The sequence below is a fragment of the Gopherus flavomarginatus genome, chromosome 3, assembly GCF_025201925.1.
Source record: "Gopherus flavomarginatus isolate rGopFla2 chromosome 3, rGopFla2.mat.asm, whole genome shotgun sequence".
Classification (NCBI taxonomy): domain Eukaryota; kingdom Metazoa; phylum Chordata; order Testudines; family Testudinidae; genus Gopherus; species Gopherus flavomarginatus.
This window is the reverse complement of record NC_066619.1, coordinates 150,094,493-150,119,848: the sequence shown is the minus strand read 5'-3', so window position 1 is coordinate 150,119,848 and position 25,356 is coordinate 150,094,493. Positions and strand designations below refer to the sequence as shown.

At 44.3% G+C, this 25,356-nt stretch overlaps 1 protein-coding gene across 1 annotated transcript in view; it reads left to right on the top strand.

Annotated features, from left to right (window-relative positions):
• Positions 1–1,721: 1,721 nt before the first annotated feature.
• LOC127047093 (transmembrane protease serine 11C-like) overlaps positions 1,722–25,356 on the top strand; it is a 59,601-nt gene continuing 35,966 nt past the window's right edge. The window contains exons 1-3 of the mRNA XM_050945036.1: positions 1,722–2,057; positions 12,116–12,237; positions 13,134–13,252. Of these exons, the coding sequence (XP_050800993.1) occupies positions 1,906–2,057; positions 12,116–12,237; positions 13,134–13,252 (393 nt within the window). The 5' untranslated portion in view covers positions 1,722–1,905. The remainder of the gene's footprint in view (positions 2,058–12,115; positions 12,238–13,133; positions 13,253–25,356) is intronic.

Below are 25,356 nucleotides of genomic sequence, written 5' to 3'. Positions count from 1 at the left end.
AGGGGCGGCAAATTTGCTCGTGACTCCTCCCCAGCTCTGCCCGTTCCCCAAATCCCCAGCCCGCCTCCTCTCCCCAGGCGCACCGCGCTTCCCTCCTTCCTCCTCCCTCCCAGGCTTGCCGCACGAAAGTGCTGGGAGGGAGGGAGGAGCGAGTAACGGCTGATCGGAGGAGGTGGAGCAAAGGTGAGCTGGGGCCGGCAGGTGTGGGGAGTGACTTGGGGGGGGCAGGGAACGCTTCCTGCCCCAGCTCAACTCCACTCCACCGCTGCCATCCCCCGAGCGCCACAACTCCCCTTCTCCCCCATTCCTCCCAGGCTTGCCGCGGGGGAGCAGAGGTGAGCTGGCGGAGGGGGAGAGGCGGGGCAGCAATTTTTTGAGGGCCATAGGGCGCCAAATTTGTTAATCCGCCACTGGGGGTGCCCCAAATTTTCAGGTGCCCTACGCAGCCGTGTATGCTGCGTATGCCTAAGGACGGCCCTGGAGACTAGATGTCCCTTGCGGTCCCTTCCAACTCTATTGTTCTATGATTCTCCCCCAGGGCTTCCTTCTTGTTCCTGGGGGACTCCCAGGGAACACCTGCAGACGCCATCCTCTCAGCCCCCTTCTACTTGCAGCTCCCTGGTTTTCAGTGCTGTCCCAGCCAGGCTTCGTTCTCAGCTAACCCTCACCCTCCTCCTCTCAGGTGATGCCAGGTGACCTAAGTGGCCTCTCAGGCCCTTGTTACCCCTATCAGGGCTGTGTGGGGGGTGCATCCCCCATCACAGTAAGTGACTTGACCAAGGCTGTGGAGACAGTCAGTGTCAGACTGCCTTTCCAACCTGTCTTTGGGGTGAGGGTTTCAGAAACACCTGTGGGAGCGAGACACCCAAATCCTATTGACAGTTCCTCTTAGGAAATAAGCATTTTTGAAAATCTCACCCTTAGTCCACTGGACCACGCTGCCCCTACATGTCAGGACAAGTCACACTAGGTGCCGACACAGGAGTGGGCGTGACCTCAGCCAGTTAGCTGGTTTTGGGGCGGGGCACACAGCAGGCCTAATGCTATCAGCATAACCCTGGGTAGCAGCTCCCCTCCCAGCTGTGAACTGAACCAAAACCAGAGGGCCCCACCGCTGTGATTTCCAAAGATCCCAAAAGTCTGTCTTGAGGGACTGCGAATTACCTGATCATTAGGAAAAATCAGGGGCAAGCTTTCAACCCCAGCAGTCAGCTCCTGTCTGCTTTTATCGTGCTCAAGGTTGTCTTTGCAAGGGAGAGGGATGGACACTCCCTCTAAATGAAAGACAGAACTCTTTGGTACACCTTCAAGGCTGCCCCGCATCACGTGTGAGGGCTGCAGCCCTGAGCTACGCAGGCCCAAAGGCAGGGATTATGTTAATCACAAGGTGCCTAACATATCATTACCCAGCCAGATGCACACGTAGTTGTGATCCCTGATGCCAAGTGAGTCTGGGAGGAGTGAGCAGCTGGGGAGAGTTGGCCAGGCAGAAGCCATTTGTTTTGTATTCATTTATTTGCTCTCTCTCCTCATCGTGTAGGAGGGGAGCTGTAGAAGGGCCAATGATGCAGGCTCAAGAACAAGGATATGATCTGGAGTTCGCACTAGAGGGTGCTAGCATTTAGGTCACAGCCCAGTGACATCAGCTTGCCAAAAAGGGAGTAATACTGAAGGGAAATGTGAAGCGCTTCCTGTTATGAATCCTGTCTGGTGAAGAACAAGTCTTCTCCCCTAGCCTGCGTGGCCACCCTGCCATGTGAGCCCATCAGTGTCAAGCACAACTGAGTGCTGATCGGCAGCTTGGCGTCTCCATGCTCACATCTGCTTGGGGTTTTATATGCATGCCAGTTCCTGCGTTTTGCAATAAACCCACACGCTGCTGAGTGTTGTACCACAAGCAGCTCAATGAAGACGTTTCGCTTACCATCCTATTCTCCCTGCAACACCCAGCCGTGCGATGACTTTATGTACCAGCAGCATTCACGGTGCTTTCGAGACTTCAGTCGATCCCAGCGAGGCTATCAAACCTACCGGGATGTGCCATGGGACCTTCAAAGGTAGGTGACGTCTGAGCTGGACTTGGGGGATGCTGTTTGTGGAGAGATTTTGTTTACGTTAAGATGTGTCTGAAGGACCTGGAGCGAGGCCCCCAGTCATCTCCTCACTTCCCTGTTCCAAAACCCAGTGGCTTAACCTCTCCCCATCTCCCCCTGTGAGGATGCTTAGGCAGAATGCTGCTCATGATTAGGGTGACAAGACAGCAAGTGTGAAAAATTGGGAGGGGAGTGAGGGGTAATAGGCGCCTATATCCGACAAAGCCCCGAATATCAGGACTGTGCCTATAAAATTGGGACATCCGGTCACACTACTCATGATGGACCATTCTGAAATGTACACACCCCCAGAGGAGAAGGGATTCACTGCAGGGAAAGCAGGAGGAGGGGAAACTAACTGGAAGGTCACATATTGAAAGCGCAAGCTGGTGGAATGGCCTGGCTCAGTGGTTCTCCACCAGGGGTGCGCATATCCCTGGGGGTACACAGAGGTCTTCCAAGGGATACATCAACTCACGTAGATATTTGCCTAGTTTTACAATGGACAACATAAAACGCACTAGCGAAGTCAATACACACTACAATTTCATACACACAGTGACTCTATACTGCTCTGTCTACTATACACTGAAATGTAAATACAATATTTATATTTAAATTGATTTTATGTGCTAAAAATAAGAAAGTCAGCTATTTGTCAGTATTAGTGTGCTGTGACACTTTTGTGTTTTTATGTCTGATTTTGTAAGCAAGTCATTTTTCAGTAAGGTGAAACTTGTGGGTATACAAGACAAATCAGACTTCTGAAAGGGGTACAGTATTCTGGAAAGGTTGAGAGCCTCTGGTCTGGATAAAAGGGAGTTATGGTTTGGGGGGGTTCACGGGCTGGATGCGAGGGGAACCTGGGGTTTGATGGGTGGGTGGGGCTCATGGGCAGGATGACTCGGAGAGCCAGGCTTGATGCGGGAGTTGGATCATGGGCCAGAAAAGCAAATTCAAGTGGAAATCCTTAGCTAGACTTAGCTAGACCTTAAAGCTTTGGCTTCCATTTAGAAATGTATGGTGGCTGAGGCTGTTCCCTTATATTTCCCCTAACTTAGCTGGTCCCTCCTGCCCCCAAGTTGAACAATTTAAGGTGCCTTTTTTCAAAGGGCAAAGCTTCTGTGGCATGAATCCTGTGTTTTTGCCTGTGTGACTAATTACTCAGGGACAGATTGTGATACCCTTTCCCTGAGTAGCTCCGTACTCCACAAGTGAGCCCACTGAAATTGACAATGAAACTATTATCTCCAGAGAGTAGTTTATTATGGAGTTAAAAGAATAAGGTCCTGATCCTGCAATGCCATTGCATTGCAAGCTCGGGGGTCTAATTTAGTAAGACATTTTACTGTTGATGAAGTTTAACATATTTTAAATTTACTGATGGTTATAATCTCTCCCTGGAAACTTGAAACAAAAAAAAATGTTGGTTCTGAGTTGGTGAGATTTAGTCTTTAAATGCACTGAAACTTTTTTTTAAGATTGTACAAAATATGGCATTGTCTTTGCAAACCAATACAAAGGAAAAGAACTAGTTCAACCTGTGTTCTTCCTAACTGTAGCAGCACCCTTTGCAACTTTTAATCTGTAATAGGATATGCATCTATTCAGCTACTGTGCATTTTAATATGGAAACAAAGCACCAGTGCGATCTTGCACAGTGGTGAATTTGTGCATGTAAATGATGATGGAATGCAGAGTAGGCTGACCAGATGTCCCGATTTTATAGGGATAGTCTTGGTATTTGGGGCTTTTTCTTATATAGGCACCTATTACCCCCCACCCCCATCCCAATTTTTCACACTTACTGTCTGGTCACCCTAATGCAGAGTGAGGATGAGATGGGCCATGGAGCTGCCTCTCAGAGCATGAAACTGGATAGAAAAATATCACGGTCGTTTTTCATTTGTGATTTCTTGAAGCAGAGAACTGAAGGGTTTTTTTGCATCTAGGTGTGACACTGTATCTCAGGGGCTTGTCTATACACAAGTTGCTGTAGTATATTTTAATACTATCCTATGGTATATTTAAAGCAGTGCAACCCTCCTATTGCAAATGCAGTTATACTGGTATAAAGGTGCTTATATTGATATAGCTTATTTCTTTAAGAGATGGGAAATATATAATATTGGTATAAGGGACTTTTTATATTGATAAAACTACGTCCACGCTAGAGGTTGTAACAATGTAACAATTTTGTTATAAGAAAAAAAATCACACCCCTAACCAAAATAGTTATGCCAGTACAAAAACTGCATTGATCAGGCCTGAGTAATGTGCGTAGCCTCCTTCTGTTTGGAAAGAAAGCTTGCCATTTGGAGATCATGTAAAAGAATTGCATCACTTATCCTGCAGCTACAGGGCAAATCTCTGAATTCAATTGTAGATCTGGGAAGCAAGGGAGTACACTAGCTTGACTTCTCAGAAGGCTCGTCTCGTGAAAGAAATTTCTAAGTGCCCTGCACAGAACCCCATCCTGGCTAAGGCTCGCTGTACTGCACTGATGTCAGAGGAGCTTTCGTTAGGTTTGAATTCAAGTGAGTTTTGGAACAAGAACAGTCATGAGCTATTGGAGCTGCAGCACCTGCCTTATCTCACTAATAAAGCAATCACATTATTCCTTACTGAAAATACATTGCGACAAACCCGGGCAGGAAATAGAAATCAGAACCTTCAGGGCGTTGGTGGTGCTGAGAACTACAGCTAATGACTCTGTTGTTCATTCGAAAGCAGCATGGGAGCATTTCAATGACGGTTGAATCAGCATTGGCTCTTGTTTGTACATGCGCAGCTAGGTTTGTTTGTATTTTTTATAAAGCAGGCTCTGCCAGCTTTAGGGAAGTTGGGATCCCTATTCAAATTTAGCAGCTGGTGCCTTTCTCTGTAATCGAGCCAAGGTCCCAGTTCAATCCACCTCCCCCTAAATTTTGGAAAGTTCAAATCTAGGTCCCTGATCCAGCACAAGACACCTAAATACCTACTTAATCTGAAGTCTTTGAGTGCTGTAATGTACTTTTAGATGGGCATATTGCAAATTGGAGACAATTGCATTACAAGTAACAGATTTTGGTTTCATGTTGCCAAAGAGCTGTCATAACCAACAGCAAGTTTAAAAGACATGCTACAGCACACACAAAAATCCAGTGGGACTTGTGTGGCTAAAGTTAAGTATGTACTGAAGGTTTTTTTCCCTTTTTTTCTGGACTGGGGCTCTGTAGGCGAATCTGAGCTTTGCAGGCTATTGGGCCCAACTACAACTGGAAATGCTGAAGTCATTATCCTGTCATTATCCTGTTCAGTGATGCATCTTTTTAGAACTTTTTAAAGCCAGTCTGACAGCAAGCACTTGGAAAGACTGTACAGGGAGCAAGCCCTCAACAGACAAGGACCCCATTTGGTCTTGTTCATGTTCGATCTCTTTGTGGTCTGTGTTCCGAATGCAGCCTGGAGTGAGTGGATGCATCCATTGCCCCCATGGGAGACTGTGGTCCAAATGCCATGGTGATGTAAACAGCAGGGATAGTTACACACGTTGCACTGAAAAATGGGTGTAGGTGGTGAAGTACTGTAACTTGCATTCATTTGGCATTCAGTAGGTGATCAAAATGCGTGTAAATTGCAGGCCAATGGAGGCAGAAAGGGTGTGTGTATTGCAGGAAAGAGTAATGTGCCTTTTGCCCCCACACCCTATTTTAACTTACGCCACCGCTTCTCAAAACACTCCTGAGGCCAGCGCTGGCCATGGTGTCAGCGGTTGCATGTCTCATTGAATCAGACTTGAAACTGCTTATTAAAGGAGCTAAACATGGTCCCCAGGCAACACCAAGCCAGTGCAAGTTCCTCTCATTTTGTACAGCTGGGACCAGATCCTGATCCCACTGAAATCCAAGTAAAATGCTTTGTGATTCAATGGGACCATGATTTGATTCTTGTGGAGTTTATGAAAGTTATGTCCTTTGCCACTTTCCCACCCATTTTCTAACCAGTTTACGCCCGAGATATCACCCAGACCATCAAGTAGGCTGCTGCAGTGTGAGGGTTGGTATCTCTAGATCTTCAGAGTATGCAGTATCTTGAACTCTGCATTGCTTATGGGGAAACGTAAGGAGGAGCTCTTCAGTGAGAGGTGACTTCATCCCTAGTCCTAATGCAGATTGTTTTAACGACTAGAAATGTGGCCAAGAGGGGCCCCCCACTATAGGATCATAGAAATGTAGGGCTGGAAGGGACCTCAAGAGGTCGAGGCAGGACCAAGTCAACCTAGACCATCCCTGACAGGTGTTTGTCCAACCTGTTCTTAACGTTCCAATGATGGAGATTCCACAACTTCCCTTGGAAGCCTGTCCAGGATTTAACTACCCTTATAGCTAGAAAGTATTTCTTGATATTTAACCTACGTCTTCTTTGCTGCAGATTAAGCCCATTACTTTTTGGCCCAACTTCAGAGGACACCGAAAACAAATATACGCTGTCCTCTCCATAACGGCCCTTAACAGATTTGAAGGCTATCAGGTCTCCCCACAATCTTCTATACTCAAGACTAAACATGCTCAGTTTTTTAAACATTTTCTCATAGGTCAGGTTTTCTAAACCTTTGATCATTTTGTTACTTTTTTCTGGACTTTCTCCAATTTGTCCACCTATCTCCTAAATTGTGGTGCCCAGAAGTGGGCACAGGACTCCAGCTGAGGCCTCACCAGTGTCAAGTAGACAAGAACATAAGAACATAAGAACGGCAATATTGGGTCAGACCAAAGGTCCATCTAGCCCAGTATCCTGTCTACCAACAGTGGCCAATGCCAGGTGCCCCAGAGGGAGTGAACCTAACAGGTAATGATCAAGTGATCTCTCTCCTGCCATCCAGCTCCACCCTCTGACAAACAAACAGAGTCTAAGGACACCATTCCTTACCCATCCTGGCTAATAGCCATTAATGGACTTAACCTCCATGAATTTATCCAATTCTCTTTTAAACGCTGTTATAGTCCTACCTTCACAACTTCCTCAAGCAAGGAGTTCCACAAGTTGACTGTGCGCTGTGTGAAGAAGAACTTCATTGTATTTGTTTTAAACCTGCTGCCTATTAATTTCATTTGGTGACCCCTAGTTCTTGTATTATGGGAATAAGTAAATAACTTTTCCTTATCCACTTTCTCCACATCACTCATGATTTTATATACCTCTATCATATCCTCCCTTAGTCTCCTCTTTTCCAAGCTGAAAAGTCCTAGCCTCTTTAATCTGTCCTCATATGGGACCCTCTCCAAACCCCTAATCATTTTAGTTGCCCTTCTCTGAACCTTTTCTAGTGTTAGTATTTTTTTTTGAGATGAGGCAACCACATCTGTAAGCAGTATTCAAGATTTGGACGTATCATCAATTTATATAAAGGCAATAATATATTCTCCGTCTTATTCTCTATCCCCTTTTTAATGATTCCTAACATCCTGTTTGCTTTTTTGACCGCCTCTGCACACTACATGGACATCTTCAGAGAACTATCCACGCTGACTCCAAGATCTTTTTCCTAATTTGTTGTAGCTAAATTAGCCCCCATCATATTGTATGTATAGTTGGGGTTATATTTTCCAATGTGCATTACTTTACATTTATCTACATTAAATTTCATTTGCCATTTTGTTGCCCAATCACTTAGTTTTGTGAGATCTTTTTGAAGTTCTTCACAGTCTGCTTTGGTCTTAACTAGCTTGAGCAGTTCAGTGGCATCTGCAAACTTTGCCACCTCACTGTTTACCCTTTCTCCAGATCATTTATGAATAAGTTGAATAGGATTGGTCCTAGGACTGACCCTTGGGGAACACTATTTACCCCTCTCCATTCTGAGAATTTACCATTAATTCCTACCCTTTGTTCCCTATCTTGTAGCCAGTTCTCAGTCCATGAAAGGACCTTCCCTTTTATCCCATGACAACTTAATTTACATATGAACCTTTGGTGAGGGACCTTGTCAAAGGCTTTCTGGAAATCTAAGTACACTATGTCCACTGGATCTCCCTTGTCCACATGTTTGTTTACTCCTTCAAAGAACTCTAATAGATTAGTAAGACACGACTTCCCTTTAGAGAAACCATGTTGACTTTTGCCCAACAATTTATGTTCTTTTATGTGTCTGACAATTTTATTCTTTACTATTGTTTCGACTAATTTGCCCGGTACTGACGTTAGACTTACTGGTCTGTAATTTTCAGGATCACCTCTAGAGCCATTTTTAAATATTGATGTTACATTAGCTATCTTCCAGTCGTTGGGTACAGAAGCTGATTTAAAGGACAGGTTACAAACTCTAGTTAATAGTTCCGCAACTTCACATTTGAATTCTTTCAGAACTCTTGGGTGAATGCCATCTGGTCCTGATGACTTGTTAATGTTGAGTTTATCCATTAATTCCAAAACCTCCTCTAGTGACACTTCAGTCTGTGACAGTTCCTCAGATTTGTCACCTACAACAACCGGCTCAGGTTTGGGAATCTCCCTAACTTCCTCAGCTGTGAAGACTGAAGCAAAGAATTCGTTTAGTTTCTCCGCAATGACTTCATTGTCTTTAAGCGCTCCTTTTCTATCTCTATCATTGAGGGGCCCCTCTGGTTGTGTAGCAGGCTTCCTAATTCTGATTATTACCACCTTTGGAGTTTTTGGCTAGCCATTCTTCAAACTCCTCTTTGGCTTTTCTTATTACATTTTTACACTTCATTTGGCATTGTTTATGTTCTTTTCTATTTACCTCACTAGGATTTGACTTCCACTCTTTTAACATGGTTGTTAAGCCACGATGGCACTTTTTTAGTTCTTTTACTGTGTTTCTTAATTTGGGGTATACATTTAAGTTGGGCCTCTATTATGGTGTCTTTAAAAAGTGCCCATGCAGCTTGCAGGGATTTCACTTTAGTCACTGTACCTTTTAATTTCTGTTTAACTAACCCCCTCATTTTTGCATAGTTTCCCTTTTTAAAATTAAATGCCACAGTGTTGGCCTGTTGAGATGTTCTTCCCACGACAGGGATGTTAAATGTCATTATATTATGGTCACTATTTCCAAGCGGTCCTGTTACAATTACCTCTTGGACCAGCTCCTGTGCTTCACTCAGGACTAAATCTAGAGTTGCCTCTCCCCTTGTGAGTTCCCATACCAGCTGCTCCAAGAAACAGTCATTTAAGGTATTGAGAAATTTTGTCTCTGCATTTCATCCTGAGGTGACGTGTTCCCAGTCAATATGGGGATAATTGAAATCCCCCACTATTATTGGGTTCTTAATTTTGATAGCCTTTCTAATCTCCCTCAGCATTTCATCATCACTATCACTGTCCTGGTCAGGTGGTCAATAATAGATCCCTAATGTTATATTCTTATTAGAGCATGAAATTACTATCCATAGAGATTGTACGGAACATGTGGATTCACTTAAGATTTTTACTTCATTTGAGTCTACATTTTCTTTCACATATAGTGCCACTCCCTGCCCTGCATGACCTGTTTTGTCCTTCCGATATATTTTATACCCCGGAATGATTGTGTCCCATTGATTGCTCTCAGTCCACCAGGTTTCTGTGATGCCTATTATATCAATATCCTCCTTTATCACAAGGCACTCTAGTTCACCCATCTTATTATTTAGACTTCCAGCATTTGTGTACAAGCACTTTAAAAACTTGTCCCTGTTTATTTGTCTGCCCTTGTCTTATGTGTCAGATGCCTTTTTATGTGAATGTTTCTCGTCTGATCTGGCCCTTATATTATCCTCTTCCATCCTCTGTTCCTGACTAAAACCTTGAGAACCTCGATCAATAGACTCTCCTCTAAGAGAAGTCTCTGTCCAATCCACATGCTCCTCTGCAGCAGTCGGCTTTCCCTCATCTCCTAGTTTAAAAACTGCTCTACAACCTTTTTAATGGTTAGTGCCAGCAGTCTGGTTCCACTTTGGTTTAGGTGGAGCCCATCTCTCCTGTATAGGCTCCCCCCATCCCAAATGTTTCCCCAGTTCCTAATGAATGTAAACCCCTCCTCTCTACACCATCGTCTCATCCATGCATTGAAACTCTGAAGCTCTACCTGCCTACCTGGCCCTGCGCATGGAACTGGGAGCATTTCTGAGAATGCCACCATAGAGGTCCTGGATTTCAGTCTCTTCCCTAGAAGCCTGAATTTGGCCTGCAGGGCATCTCTTCTACCCTTCTCTATGTCATTGGTACCTACATGTACCACGACCACCGGCTCCTCCCCAGCACTACACATAAGTCTGTCTAGATGCCTCAAGAGATCTGCAACCTTTGCACCAGGCAGGCAAGTCACTATAGAGTTCTCCCGGTCATCACAAACCCAGCTATCTATGTTTCTAATGATCAAACCTTCCATTATTAACACCTGCCTTTTCCTAGTAACTGGAGTTCTCTCCCCCGGAGAGGTAACCTCAGTGCAAGAGGATACCCCAATACCATCTGGAAGCAGGGTCTCAACTATGGGAAGGTTTCCCTCTGCTCCCATAGACTGCTTTGCTTCCCTGGGCCTTTCATCCTCCTCAACAGCGCAGGGGCTGTCTGACCGGAGGTGGGACAATTCTACAGTGTCCCGGAAAGCCTCATCAGCATACCTCTTTGCCTCTCTTAGTTCCTCCAGTTCTGCCACTCTGGCCTTCAAAGCCCTTACGCGGTCTCTGAGGGCCAGGAGCTCCTTGCACCGCTTGCACACATACGCCCCCTGCCCACAGGGCAGATAATCATACATGCCGCGCTCAGCACAATAAACTGGATAGCTCCCACTCTGCTGCTGCGCTTCTGCCTCCATTGTCTCTTAGTTAATGAAGGAGTTGTTTAAAGCAAGAAGTTTTGACTGTAGACTAGTTTATAGGTTTTAAAACAAAAAACAGCAAGGGGCCTTTGCCCCCTTCCCACTCCCCTTCCAAACTCCCTTGCGAAACTCCCTGTTAGCAGCCCCTGTTCGCAAAGCTCCCATGTCTTACATACAACATTTCTGTTAATACACCCCAGAATGATTTTAGCCTTTTTTACAACTGCATCCCATTGTTGATTCGTATTCAATTTGTGATCCACTATAACCCTCAGATCCTTTTCAGGAGTACTACCAGTTATATCCTCCACTCAATTATCTAAGTCATTAATAAAAATATTGAATAGTACCAGACCCAGGACTGACCCCCAAGGGGTCCCAGTAGATATATCCTCTCATTTTGATAGTAAACCGTTGATACTTTGAGTGCTATCTTTCAACCAGGTTTGCATCCACCTTCTAATAATTTTATTTAGACCACATTTCACTAGTTTGCTTATGAGAATGCATGTGAGACTGTGTCAAAAGCCTTACTAAAATCAAGATCTATCGTGTCAACTGCTTTCCTCCTATTCACTAGGCCAGTAACCCTGTCAAAGAAGGAAATTAGGTTGGCATAATTTGTTCTTGACAATTCCATGCTGGCTATTCCTTATAACCCTATGATCCTCTAGGTCCTTACAAACTGATTGTTTAATAATTTGTTTCAGTATCTTTCCAGTGTTGAATTTAGGCCGATTGGTCTATAATACCTTGGATTCTATTTGTTCCCCTTTTTAAAGAGAAGTATAATGTTTGACCTATCTCACTGCCAACTCTTGTGATTTTACTGCAAGTCTCATGATATTTGGTGTCTTTATTAGAAATCCTGCTCCTGGAGTTATGTGAACCTGTTGGCTTTCATTTAAAGAAAGTAGTAGGTTTTTAGAACACTTGACCATGAAGAGAAGTTTGAAAATGTGACCCAGGCGACCCCTAAAGGTTCAATAACCAGAAAGCAAATAGAAAGAACCCAGCACTTGTTTTTCCTAAACTCTCATGATTGTAAAGCCAATCTTGTGATTTTTAAGGGCCGACTCAGGCTTTTTGACTGTTTAGGGTGGCAGCAGTACCCTGGAGCATTTTGTCTGGGATGGGGAGGTCACGGGGGAAATGACAGATTGGGATTATTGGTACATTTACTAATAGCAGGGGATGTTTTTCCCCCTTTGCTTTTCAGAGTTCAGCAGTTGGCCACCAAACCGAGATTTTTCAAGCCCTGGAAGAGTGCTGTAATCGCTGTGGCTATAGCGATGGCAGCAGCAATCACCTTTGGCCTCCTGGTGTATTTTTTGGCCTATAGTAAGTATTGTGTTGATTTCACTGTTTGGGCAGGTGGTATGGTGCAGCTGCCTCAGGTTCAGGTGCTTTGCAAGTTACTGGGAGCCAGTGTTCCCATCAGCAGAATTAAAACTCATCTCAGGGGGAATTACCACCAACTTCGACATCTCCTGCTTCTTTCCCCCTTCAGCAATCTCTGCTCCATGCTGCCTCCTGCCACATGGGGTAGCAAGTATCACTGTCGCTATTGTCTCTTGGTCATAAGACCACTGTCTTGTACTCTTTTCAGATCCTTCCTCTAAACCCACCTCTGCTGTGATGCCTGCACATCACTGCCGTGTGGCTCTGGTTTGCCAAGTAACCAGCGCTTCCTGAGAAACTATCCGTTCTGTTGGTCCCTTCATCTCTCACCCGGCCTGTCTCATTCGGACTGTGAGCTCTTCTTTGCTATGTGCTTGTACAGTGCCTGGCCCGATGGGACCCTGATCCTTGAGTGTGGTTCCTAAGCACCACTGCAACACACACAGTTGTGGGTCAGCCCGGGAGGGCAGTGGGCCCGTTCGATATTTCTTGCCCACGCTCTGGTGCCGTGTGGGGTTGAATATGAACTGCAGCTTGTTGGCAGAGAGGTTGATCGGGATACCCTCCTGGGGAATCGGATGATCTGCCCCCGCATTGTTACAGCTCTGTTCGGTCCACATGGAAGGGTCAACCCCCAACCCTGTTCTATTCAACAGGAAGCTTTCATCCACTGCTGCCAGCTCTTGCACCGCTGCCATCTTAATGGCATTAATGCAGGTGAAAGCCTGCCCACTCTTGGGCCATCAAATGTTTTCCCAGGAAACCCCAGAGTGATCTGAGTCAGCCCTTGATGGGCTGTAATGCAAGTATTCCTCATTCCTTTTCTTTCCTTTCAGATCAGAGGCTGTTCTATTACAATGGCAACTTTAAAGTCACTAGTATCCAGTACAGTGATGTCCTGGCCAGACAATCCTCAGGAGAGTTTAGAGACCAGAGCGGAAGGATCGAGAGACTGGTATGTTGGGATTTCTCTCTGCTGCCAATTATTGAACATGCAGGGGGTGATATAACATAAAATCAGAATGATGCGCTGTTATGCCATAAAGCTCCGACTCCTGTCCCCTGAGCTCCAGGGCTGGCCTGTGTCAGGGTTTGCTTATCTCTGACAGCCGCCAACTTGGCCAACACGCTTGGGACTCAACCAGGGATGTCCAGAGCTAGAAGCATGAGCTGCCACAGATGGCTTGAGTTCCCCAGCTCCCTTGGACCTTTATCATGTACCCAGAAACGTTTCGTCTTGTAAAACATCCACCACTCTGCTCTCTGGCTCCCACCCAATAGAAAAATGGTACCATTTCTCCTTCCCTGCTTTTTCTTTTAACCTCCAATGTTCTATCACAAAAGGATCAATGGAATGTATTCAGACTACCTTCGTAAAATTGCCTGTGGCAATTTAGAAAACAACTCAGTATATAAATGAATAATGACAGACTCTTACTGGATCGAATCCTGCCCCTTAATGAAACCAATGGCAAAACTCCAGCTGACATAGCTGAGAGAAAGAAGGGCTGTCTGTGGTATTTGGAGCAGTTCCTCTACTCTGGGGCAGTTCTAGGAGAAACATTTCCTCTACTCCTGAGATTCCTCCTAATTCAGCCCAATTCGCTCCAGACAATTCAAAGAATTCTTATTAATTGGCAGTTTTCTCAGCATTTCGATCCAAAAGGTTTTCATCCATTTGTTAAAACCCAGCTTCCTGTCCCTTTGTTGTCATTGTTCTTGCTTCCTAATTCATCTGGATTTACTCGAATCCTTCTGGGTTCGGTGTTTTAACAGCCATAAGCCTCCACTTTGCCATTAATCACAGGGATGCTTTGTAGATAAATGCAGCACGTTTCCTAATAATAAACACGATGAGCAAAGGTGAATCATCCTAACAATTAGATATGCTCAAATCACCTGTTGTGCAACTCCTGGCAGTTTCTCCCTGCTCCAATCCTTGTCTGAATAGGCGTCCTTCATCCATACTCAGAACAGGTCAAAGACAAGTTGCCTTTAGAGAGCTGGTAGAATACAGGGGAGAGTGACTCCAATACCTTCCCTGCTAGCAGCTGCGTACACATTTGTACTCAGTGCCACTTTGGTGCTGAGCACCAACACAGCAAGTATGAATAATGCTTCCTGCTTCCTTATCTCCTCGAAGACCGACAGGAAGGTCGGAAATCATGCCAGAGCGCTGATGAGCTTGGTGCACCAAGCAGCACCCAACAATTGACATGAAAGTCTAGCATACATATTCCCGGGGCGAAGCTGGGAGCTGGAGGAAATGGGGAAGTAGATGATGAAAGGTTTCTGCTTCCTGGCTTGCTTACCCTGAGTGGACCTTAGAGTTCCCTCAGCACTTTCTGAGAGAGCAAGACGTTAGCCTGGGGACCTGATCCAATCTCAGCTCAGGTTGTGCTATTCTGGCTAACTGGATAAGATATCTTCCCTTCCCACCCTAAAATACACTCAATCAGATCTCCTCCTCCTGTATGTGGTATCTAGGGAGCCAAGAAGCAGGGACAGGGTTCATAGTTTCTGGATGTCCCCGCCAAGCTTATTTTATAGTGGGCCCCCCTTACTACCCATCTGATCTCCTCCTAGACTCCTCAGATACCATTTATTCTCTGCTGGCTTTTCTGCATCCCCGCTCCACCCCCCTAAACCCCACAGTTCCTGCCTTTCCCCATGTCAGATTTTAGTTCGGTTTCCTTTGCCCCCACAAAATCCATCTGTTTTCCCTCAGGCCCCTACAGAGGCCAGCTTCCTGTCCCTCTCAATAATAACCTCAATGGGGGTGCACAGCTCTAGCGCCAGCCTCAGCTCTGCCCTGGTCCAGCCACCTAAGGGCTGCGCATCTGTAGTGGTTACCTTGGCTCACTGTGGTCGAGGTCCCTCAGCTCTCCATGCGGTGGCTTATCTGGGTGACTTCAACCCCAGCAGTAGCACTGCAGGGCCCCAAGTAGGGAGAGGGCTGCAGGGGCGGGGCTTTCCTTTTGAGATGGCTTGAAAATCCCCACTTTCAGATTCCTCTTCCTTAGCCGTGGGCCTGGCCAGGTCCATCCCTCCATCCCTTGTCCCTACACCCCCGCATTGAATTTAGACCCCTCCTCCAGCCTTGTCTCCCATGACTCTCCTACTGGGGCGTGGTATTTAGCCAGCTTCTGGCTGGGTGGGCAGTGATTGTGGAGGTGTCAGTGGCAGCGCGGCTCCAGAACAAACTATGCGGCCAAAGGAGAAGTGTAGAGGGGCCAGATCTCTACACATATGCCCCAAGAGCTGCAGGGGTGGAACTGGATTTCCCCAAGAAATATCAGTCTGTGCAGGTTTGCAAGTCTGCCTCGTCTTCCTTCATGATAATTTGAACCCCCCTTCTCATTCCAGCTCTGACAGCGTGTCAGCAGGGGGGGTGTACAGATCAATGCATCATGTATAAAACTTTTAGGTTTCCTTTCAGATGGAAGGTGCTAGATGCGTATATATGAAGGCCAGACGGGACTATAATGATCATCTACTCTGACCTCCTATAAAACACAGGCCATGGGATTTCACCCAGTTACTCTTGAACCTAGCCCATATCTTGAAGTTGATCAAGAGCATCTTTACAAAGACATCTAAGCTTGAATTAAAGACTTCAAGTGGTGGAGAATCTACCACATCCTTACGTATAAAAGTTTAGGATAGGCTTACTTCAGTGAATATCACTCTTGAAATATAATACCTGAGTATGTTTGAGAACAAATAATGTGGGTTTGCAGATACTACATTGTCAGAGCATCAAATCCAGTTACTTCTCTACCAAATATTGTAAAGGTACTTAAAAACACTGGAAAATTATTATTAAAATTTAGAAATGCTATAAGAAAAGTATTGTAGAGCATGCTATACAAATACATTTATTGTCAATGGGAAAGTATTACAAAATGGATTGTGGGGAAAATGGTCAGTTTTGAAATGAACTACACTAAAGTGGCTGTCTTGGAACTGGGTATAGGAAAGGAGTTCCAGGTTAGATTACCAGGATGATATGGGAGAGATTCTGTCGTATTTACACTGATGCTACATGGTTAGAGGGATGTGTTTAACTGTGACAAGGTGGGTGAGATAATATCTTGTATTGGACCAACTTCTGTCAGTGAAAGAGACAAACTTTTGAGTTACACAGAGTTCTTCAAGTCCAGAAAAGGTACTTCGAGCAGCAAAGTTAAATACAAGGTGGAGCAGATTTGTTTAGCATAGGTAGTTAATACATATTCTAATCTAAGGAATCATTCAAGGTGGAGTGGCCTATTGACACCTCTGCAGTCATATGAGGGGAAAAAAGGGGGTGCTGGTTAATGGGTTACAGATTGTTGTAATAAGGCTTACATCTGGTGTCACTGTTCAGTCTGTGATTTTAGTGTCTAGTAGAATTATGAATTTAAGTGCCCAGGCTCATCTTTTGAAAGTGTTGTGCAGGTTTCCTTTGAGGATGAGGACTGAGAGGTCAGGTATAGAGTGATTGTTGTGTGAAAAGTATTCACCCACAGGTGATAGGGTGTTTTTGTCTTTTATCATTTTCCTGTGTGAGTTTATTCGGAAGTGTAGTGATTGTCTGGTTTCACCCACATAGTTGTTGTTGAGGCATTGAGCGCATTGGATGAGGTACACCATGTGTTGTGATAGGCATGTGTAGGACCCATGGATCTTGAAGGGTGTGATGTGGAGGGTGTTGATCATTGTCGTAGTGGAGAGATGGCTGCAGGTTTTGCATCTGTTTTTCTGGCAGAGTCTAGTACTGCTTTGAGTTGATGTGGCCTGGTTTGTGTGGAGCTTGCTTCTGATAATGAGCTTGGAGAGGCTGGGAGGTTGTTTGAAGGCCAGAAGAGGAGATTCAGGAAAGATTTCATTCAGGATGGGGTCCCCATTGAGCATGGGTTGTAGCTGTTTGATGATATCCTGTTTGGAGTCTAGTGTGAGGTGGCAGGTGACAAGTAGGGGTGTGCAGTTTGAGGTAGGGGGGTTATTTCTGTATTTAGCAGCTTCTCTTGGGGTATTTGGGTGGCCTGTTCCTTGAATCGATTTACTTCTCTGGTGGAGTTTCCTTATTTGGTAAAGGCAGTTTTTGCCAGCCGGCCAGGATGAGGGTGGTCTAGCTTAGTGTCCAAAGCAGGCGGCAGGCCGGAGCCAGAGCTGTAGTCAGTTGCCAGAGCTAGGGTTAAGACCAGAAATCATAAGAGCCGGGAGTCGAGCCAGAGTCCATAGTCAGGAGCCAGAGGCAAGGTTCAAAACCAGAGGTCAGGAACTTGAGCAAGCAGGGTAGCAGGCTAGGAAGGGTTCAAGGCAGGGATGGGAGAGAGGCAAGGCTGGGTGCAAGGCAGGACCAGATAGGAATAAGGTGGCCCAGGAGCAGGCACACTGGTGGGCATGAGTGTTGAGAGTATGAGCTGCTTCTGTTCCTGGCTTAAGAACCAGCCTGCTGGCCTCGGAAGCCAATCAGGTTGCGTGGTTATCAGGCAGCTGTTGCAGGCCAGCTGTACTGACGAGGCTGCCTGGAGACTAGCTCTGCTGCAGGCCCCAATTCCTGACAATTTTGAGTATGTTAAGGTGTGTGTCCTGTTCTGTGGTATCTGAATGCCTGGCTGTAGAGAACAGATTTCTTGGTGTGTTTTGGGTGGTTACTGGATCTGTGAAGGTAGCTGTGGTGATCCATGGGTTTCTTGTGTATAGTTGTCTGTAAGGTTCCATTGTTGAAGCTGATTGTGGTGTCCAGGAAATTGATGCTAGTGTGGGAGTGCTCCACAGAGAGTTTAATGGACGGGTGGTGGTAAGTTGTTGAAATCTATGAGGGAGTTTATCATCCATGCAGAGGATGAAAATATCAAACCCCAAATAAATCCGTTTTACCCTGTATAAAGCTTATACAAGGTAGACTCATAAACTGTTTGCTTTCTATAACACTGAGAGAGAGAGATGCACAGCTGTTTGCCCCCCTCAGGTATTAATACATACTCTGGGTTAATTAATAAGTAAAAAGTGATTTTATTGAATACAGAAAGTAGGATTTAAGTGGTTCCAAGTAGTAGCAGACAGAACAAAGTGAATTACCAAGTAAAATAAAATAAAACACGCAAATCTAAACCTAATACAGTAATAAAACTGAATACAGATAAAATCTCACCCTCAGAGACGTTTCAATAAGTTTCTTTCACAGACTGGATGCCTGCCTAGTCTGGGCACAATCCTTTCCCCTGGTACAGCCCTTGTTCCAGCTCAGATGGTAGCTAGGGGATTTCTCATGATAGCTCCCCCACTTTGTTCTGTTCCACCCACTTATATATCTTTTGCATAAGGTGGGAATCCTTTGTCCCTCTCCAGGTTCCCTCCCTCTCCTTCTCAATGGAAAAGCACCAGGTTAAAGATGGATTCCAGTTCAGGTGACAAGATCACATGTCACTATAAGACTTCATTACCCACTTGCCAGCACACTCGTATACAGGAATACTCACAAGTAAAACAGAGCCATCTACAGTCAATTGTCCTGGTTGATGGAAGCCATCAAGATTCCAAACCGCCATTAATGGCCCACAATTGCATAATTACAATAGGCCCTCAGAGTTCTATTTCATATTTCTAGTTTTCAGGTACAAGAGTGATACATTTATACAAATACTCAGTAGATTATAAGCTTTGTAATGATACCTTACAAGAGACCTTTTGCATGAAGCATATTTCAGTTACATTATATTCAAACTCATTAGCATATTTTCATAAAATCATATAGCTTGCAACGTCGCAGGGTGGATCTCAGAGGGCTGTCCATTGTCTTGTAAATATTAGAGCCAGGCAACTATGCTGTCACTGTGAAGGATGTTGGTATGTAGAGAAGTGACATCCATGATGGCAACGACGGTGTTCTGAGGGAGGTTGTTAATGTTGCAGAGTTTATGGAGGAAGTCAGTTGTGTCTTGGAGGAAACTGGCCCTTTGTGTGGTGAGTGGTTTGAGGATGGTTCCTATGAGTCCTGATATTCCTTTAGTAAGAGTGCTGTGGCCAGATATGAAGGTTCTGCCTGGGTTCCCTTGTTTATGTATCTTGTGAAGTATATAGAAGGTCCTTGGGGTGCATTCATGGGGGGTGAGGTTGTAGAGTTTCTCCTGGAGTTGTTTGGGGAAAGATTTGATGATAGCCTCAAATTTCTGGGTTAACTGTGGTGTGGGGTCTTCTTCGAGTTCTTTATACTGTAGAAGTTGGTGTCGGAGAATTGTTGGTTGGTCTTGTTAATTGTTGAGGACTATGATGGCACTCCCTTTTGTCTGCTGGTTTGATCACTATCTGGTGGTGAGATTTCAGGGATTGTATGGCTATCCTCTCGGTGGTGAAGAGATTGTGGTGGATGTGATGTTTAAGGATTTTATGGTCAGTTTTTTTCCTGAAGCAATCAATGTAAAAATTAAGAGTGTGGTTTCATCCGCTCTGTGGTATCCAGTCAGATTATTTTTTTCTTACGATTGTTAGTGGGGATGTGGTATTTGTGAGTGGTCTCATCATTTTTGTGAAAGAATTTTTTGAGGCAGAGTCTGTGGAAGAATTCTTAAGAACATAAGATTGGCCATACTGGGTCAGACCAATGGTCCATCCAGTCCAGTATCCTGTCTTCCAACAATAGCCAATTCCAGGTGCTCCAGAGGGAATGAAAAGACCAGGTAATCATCAAACAATCCATCCCCTGTTGCCCATTCCCAGCTTCTGGCAAATAGAGGCTAGGGACACCATCCCGGTCCATCCTGGCTAATAGCCATTGATGGGCCCATCCTCCATGAACTTATTTAGTTCTTTTTTTGAACCCTGTTTTAGTCTTGGCCTCCACAACATCCTCTGTCAAGGAGTTCCACAGGTTGACTGTGTGTTGTGTGAAGAAATACTTCCTTTTGTTTGTTTTAAACCTGCTGCCTATTAATTTCATTTGGTGACCCCTAGTTCTTGTGTAAGGAGTAAATAACACTTTCTTATTTACTTTCTCCACACTAATCATGATTTTATAGACTTCTATCATGTCCTTCTTTAGTTGTCTCTTTTCCAAGATAAAAAGTCTTAGTTTTATTAATCTCTCCTCATATGGAAGCTGTTCCATATCCCTAATCATTTTTGTTGCCCTTTTCTGAACCTTTTCCAATTCCAATGTATCTTTTTTGAGAAGGGGCTACCACATCTGCACGCAGTATTCAAAATTGATTCATACAGAGGAAATACGATTTTTTTTGTCTTATTATTTATCCTTTTCCTAATGATTCCCAACATTCTGTGAGCTTTTTTGACTGCTGTTGCACATTGAGAGAACTATCCACAATGACACCAAAATCTCTTTCTTAAGTAGTAACAGCTAATTTAGACCCCATCATTTTATATTGTGATAAACTCAGGACAGATAGCTGCAAGGGACGGGTAGGAATCAGTAACAGAAGGTTAAAAGGCCCTCCTCCTTATCAACTGAGAGGCAACCACAGGTCAATCAGGTTCAGCTGGGAAAGGTTACCAAGGTAGTAAATTAGAATCAGCTGAGGGGGGAGCTACCTGAGGTTAATTGGGACCAGCTGATTCCAATGTGGGGCTGCCTGAGACCTTTTTAAACCCTTCCCTGTGGAAGGAAGGGGAGGAGAGTAGAGAGAGAAGATTCCCTGCTGCCAGGAGTGCAGGAGCAGAAAAACAGCGAGACCCTCCAGGAGGAGAGGCCGTACTTTCTCCCACAAGGGGGGTAAGAATTCACTAACCAGGACTAGTGGAGATACAGGGAGCAAATTTCCCTTGTGTCCCAAGGGGGACCGCATTACCTGAGCCTGTCTCACCAGGGCTGAAAGCAGCAGAGACTGGGGAGACTGAGGAGGTGCCTTGCCACAATATGTATAATTGGGATTATGTTTTCCAATGTATATTACTTTGCATTTATCAACACTGAATTTCATCTGCCATTTTGTTCCCCAGTCACCCAGTTTTGTGAGATCTCTTTGTAACTCTTTGCAGTCTGCCTGGGACTTAACTATCTTGAGTAGTTTTGCATTATCTGCAAATTTTGCCCCCTCACTGTTTACTCCTTTTTCCAGATCATTTATGAATATCTTGAATAGAACTGGTCCCAGTACAGATCCCTGGGGGACATCACTATTTACCTCTCTCCATTCTGAAAACTGACCATTTATTCCTACCCTTTGTTTCCTATCTTTTAACCAGTTACCGAACCACGAGAGACCTTTCTCTCTTATCCCATGACTGCTTATTTGTTTAAGAGCCTTTGGTGAGAGACCTTGTCGAAGGCTTTCTGAAAGTCCAAGTACACTATATCCACTGGGTTACCCTTGTCCACATGCTTGTCGATCCTCTCAAAGAATTCTAATAGATCTCTGAGGCCTGAGTTCCTTTTACAAAAGCAATGTTGACTCTTCCGCAACAAATCCTGTTCCTCTGTGTATCTGATACTATAATTTAACCAGCTTGCCCGGTACTGAAGTCAAGCTTATCAACCCGTAATTACCAGAATCACCTCTAGAGCCTTTTAAAAAAATTAGTGTCATATTAGCTATCCTCCAGTCATCTGTTACAGTAGCTGATTTAAATGATAGGTTACATACTACACTTAGTAGTCCTGCACTTTCATATTTGAGTTCCTTCAATACTTTTAAGTGCCACCTAGTCCTGGTGTCTTATTACTGTTTAATTTATCAATTTGTTCCCAAACCTCTTCCACTGACACCTCAGTATGGGACAGTTCCTCAGATTTGTCACCTAAAAAGAATGGCTCAGATGTGAAGATTGATGCAAAGAATTCATTCAGCTTCTCCATAATGACATTATCTTCATTTGAGTGCTCCTTTCGCACCTCCATCATCAAGTGGCCCCTCTGGCTGTTTGGCTGGCTTCCTGCTTCTGATGTACTTAAAAAATGTTGCTGTTAGCTTTTAAGTCTTTGGCTAATTGCTCTTCAGATTCTTTTTTGGCCTGCCTAATTATATTTTTACAGCTGAGTTAATACAATGACTAAACAACTAGTTCTATTTATTGGGTCCATTTATAAGGCACCCATCATTTTGGTATCAGAGTGCACTTTACATAGCAAGGATTATGAGCCATTAACAATCCCAAATATAGGGCCATATGGTGGAGTCATTGTTAATTTTGTTATACAGTCCTTACTCTGGCAAAGTCTAATTCAACTGAATAACAATGAGAACTAAGTCAAACAAACAAACAAACACACAAAAAGAGTTGCTTTATGGAACTCATGCTTTTTAGTCCCATGGTTTTAAAGAACAGAAGACAGGAAAAAACTTGACTGCATGGAATTCCAGGGCCAACAGCTAGCTGAAAAGCTGGTACGATCAGGTGTGTCTTGTAAGGTACTTTAAAGACCTGGTTCCAGCAAAGTGCTTAAGAAGGTGAGTTGTTCTTTTGACGTCAGTGGAACCACTTGCAGGCTTAAACTGAAGCATGTGCTTTGCTGGATCTGGGCCTTATTGTACCCAGGTTTTGGCTTAGGCATAGATCCCGCAGGAGAAGATCCCAGAGGTGGGAGCTGGCCATGGAGATCTTCCTGGAGCACCAGTTTCCATGAGCTTTCCTTTGGGGACAGGGTGATGGAGTACACCCAGTGACTGTAATTGTGGTGGTGGTGGATAAGAGGAGAAGAGAGAGGGCTAAACTCAGAGGTGATGTACAGGGTGGTGGGAATTACATATTGGGAAGAGTGTAGTTGTAGTCCTGTCAGTCCCAGGATATTAGAGACACAAGGTAGATGAGGTAATATATTTTATTGGACCATCTTCTGTTGGCACGAGAGAGAAGCTTTCAAGCCACACAGAGCTCTCCTCCAGGTCTGGAAAAAGCACTCAGAGCTGAAGGGAAACTCTCTGTGGCTCAAAAGCTTGTCTCTCTCACCAACAGAAGTCGGTCCAGTAAAAGATATGACCTCACCCACCCTGGCTTTCTAGACTTGAGAGGAGGGTATATGAGAGTCCAAAGGAGTCTGAACTGGAATAAGTTACAGAAGAAGGAGGTCTAAGGATGTGTGGAGTAAAGCAGAGGCCTACTTCACCATATGCCTGTTTGTACCCTCCTCCTAATGCTTGTCCTGCTACCACTCTCGCTTCTCTCCCCGTAGTGGGTGAGTTACACCTGTGAGACTCAGACTGAGTTGGCCAAATTATAAAACCAGCTACGGTGTGAGAGGGAGTAAATTACACATTGGGAAGTGGGCGTGAGTCTCAGCAAGCCTGGCTTGGTTAAATTTACATGTTGAAAGGGCTGGGGAAAGGTGTGATGTCTCTCTCAACCTAAACTCCCTTCTGAATATGACCCACTTTTCTAAAACTTGGGCTTAAGTCATTTCAGCCATTCTAGTTGGTGGCCAACATTTGGAACTTTACCTGGAAATGGATTTGCAGTGAGGGTAGGGTATGATCCACTGGGGAAATATGCTTCCTCCATCTGCCTCACTCAGAAGGCAAGTATTGTAGCTACATTCTGCGCTAGCCAAAGCTTTCAAAGGGCCATCAAGTTTAGTCCTAGGCAGGGGGGTTTGCAATAGCAAGTCCCCAGCAATGTGATCCTATTTTTATCAACTTTCATAAACCTCATGGGATAATATTTTTAAATATAGTTCCCTAAAGTTAGGCTCCTATGGCCTTATTTAGACAGGTGCTGGATGCACAGGTTACTTAGATACCTAAATGAGGACTTAGAAGTAGGCCCAGTCAAAATAGTAGAAAAAAAATCTTTGAATAAACCAAGATGGTCTTTTGTTTTGTTTTGCTGAAGACTTGGGTTTTAAAAATATGTGCATATCATGAAAAACTAAAAACTTTCTGGTTTTCTAAATAAACGTTCTTAATTTTTTTCAGTTTAGTATTTTTCCCCCTTCTTCTCCAGCCTTTCTTACCTTTTTCCCTTTTCCATTTTACCATTGGAAAAACATCACAAGTGTTAGTTTATATTTTTTCATTAAACAAATAGAAGTTCTACTTTTTTCTTGGCACCTAATTTCAACAACAAAAAATTTTGTTGGGGGGAGGGGCTTTTTTCCTGAAATACACATACATACCATTTTTTGACAAGCTCTGCTTAGGAGACCTAACTTTAGCTAACTGAATAGTTCTTGTTTTTCCAAAAACATGGCTACCAATCTAGTCTGTCACAATGTAAGCTCCCTCTAGAGGTGAAAATGCTACTCTACATGTGTTACTCAAATGTGACAAAAGAGTATACTGCTGATTCCTGCACAAAGCATGGAATTAGATGGGGAAACAGCAAAACCAAATGCCTCCCTGCAGCTCAGCCACCTGGGAAATGTGGCTGAACAACGGAGGAAGTTGGCATGATGATGACCGATTTATTAGCTACTGAGTTGGAGGTTTATAATGCACTCAACGTTCAGTATAAAGCTGTAAAATAGCCAAGTTGTGGTTTTACTTGATGCAAACTGTACCCTAAGAAAGACAGTAACATACAAAAGGCATCATTTCTTTTTTTGTGTCTTAAGTTCATTCAATATTTGGGAAAATACTTGAATATGTTCTTAAAGTTAAGTACATGCTCAAGTGTCATTGAAGTCAACCGAACATACACGTATGTTTAAAGTTAAGCATGTGTTAAGGTGCTTCTCTCAGATGAGATGCTGTACTGAATCAGGGCCTTAGTCAGGTACCTGTGTTTATATAGGTCTTTCACTTAGCAACAGGGGGGAGAAAAATAGTCACAAAACTCTGGGAAATGTGATTTAGGTCCCAGAGTTAGCAGATCCAGCGTGGTATCTGAAACGAATTATTAATTATATTTGTTAGTGAGATGATTTCGAGTTGATGGTGTTCCTTTAACAAAAGCAGTATATATCTCCAGAGCTGCAAATATACATCCAGTGTTTGCCTGAGTTTACAGCTCTTTGCAAGTTTTTTTTTTGTAATGGAAAGTACTTTTCCTGATGACATCCATACCAGCTGCTTTTTCATTTCCCCCTTGGTTTATCAGGGTGCCAGCTGTGATAAACATTCTCCTGCATATGAGAAAGCCTGGAATAAAGGTACCAGGAAGGATCTTTTTGCAAAAAAGGGC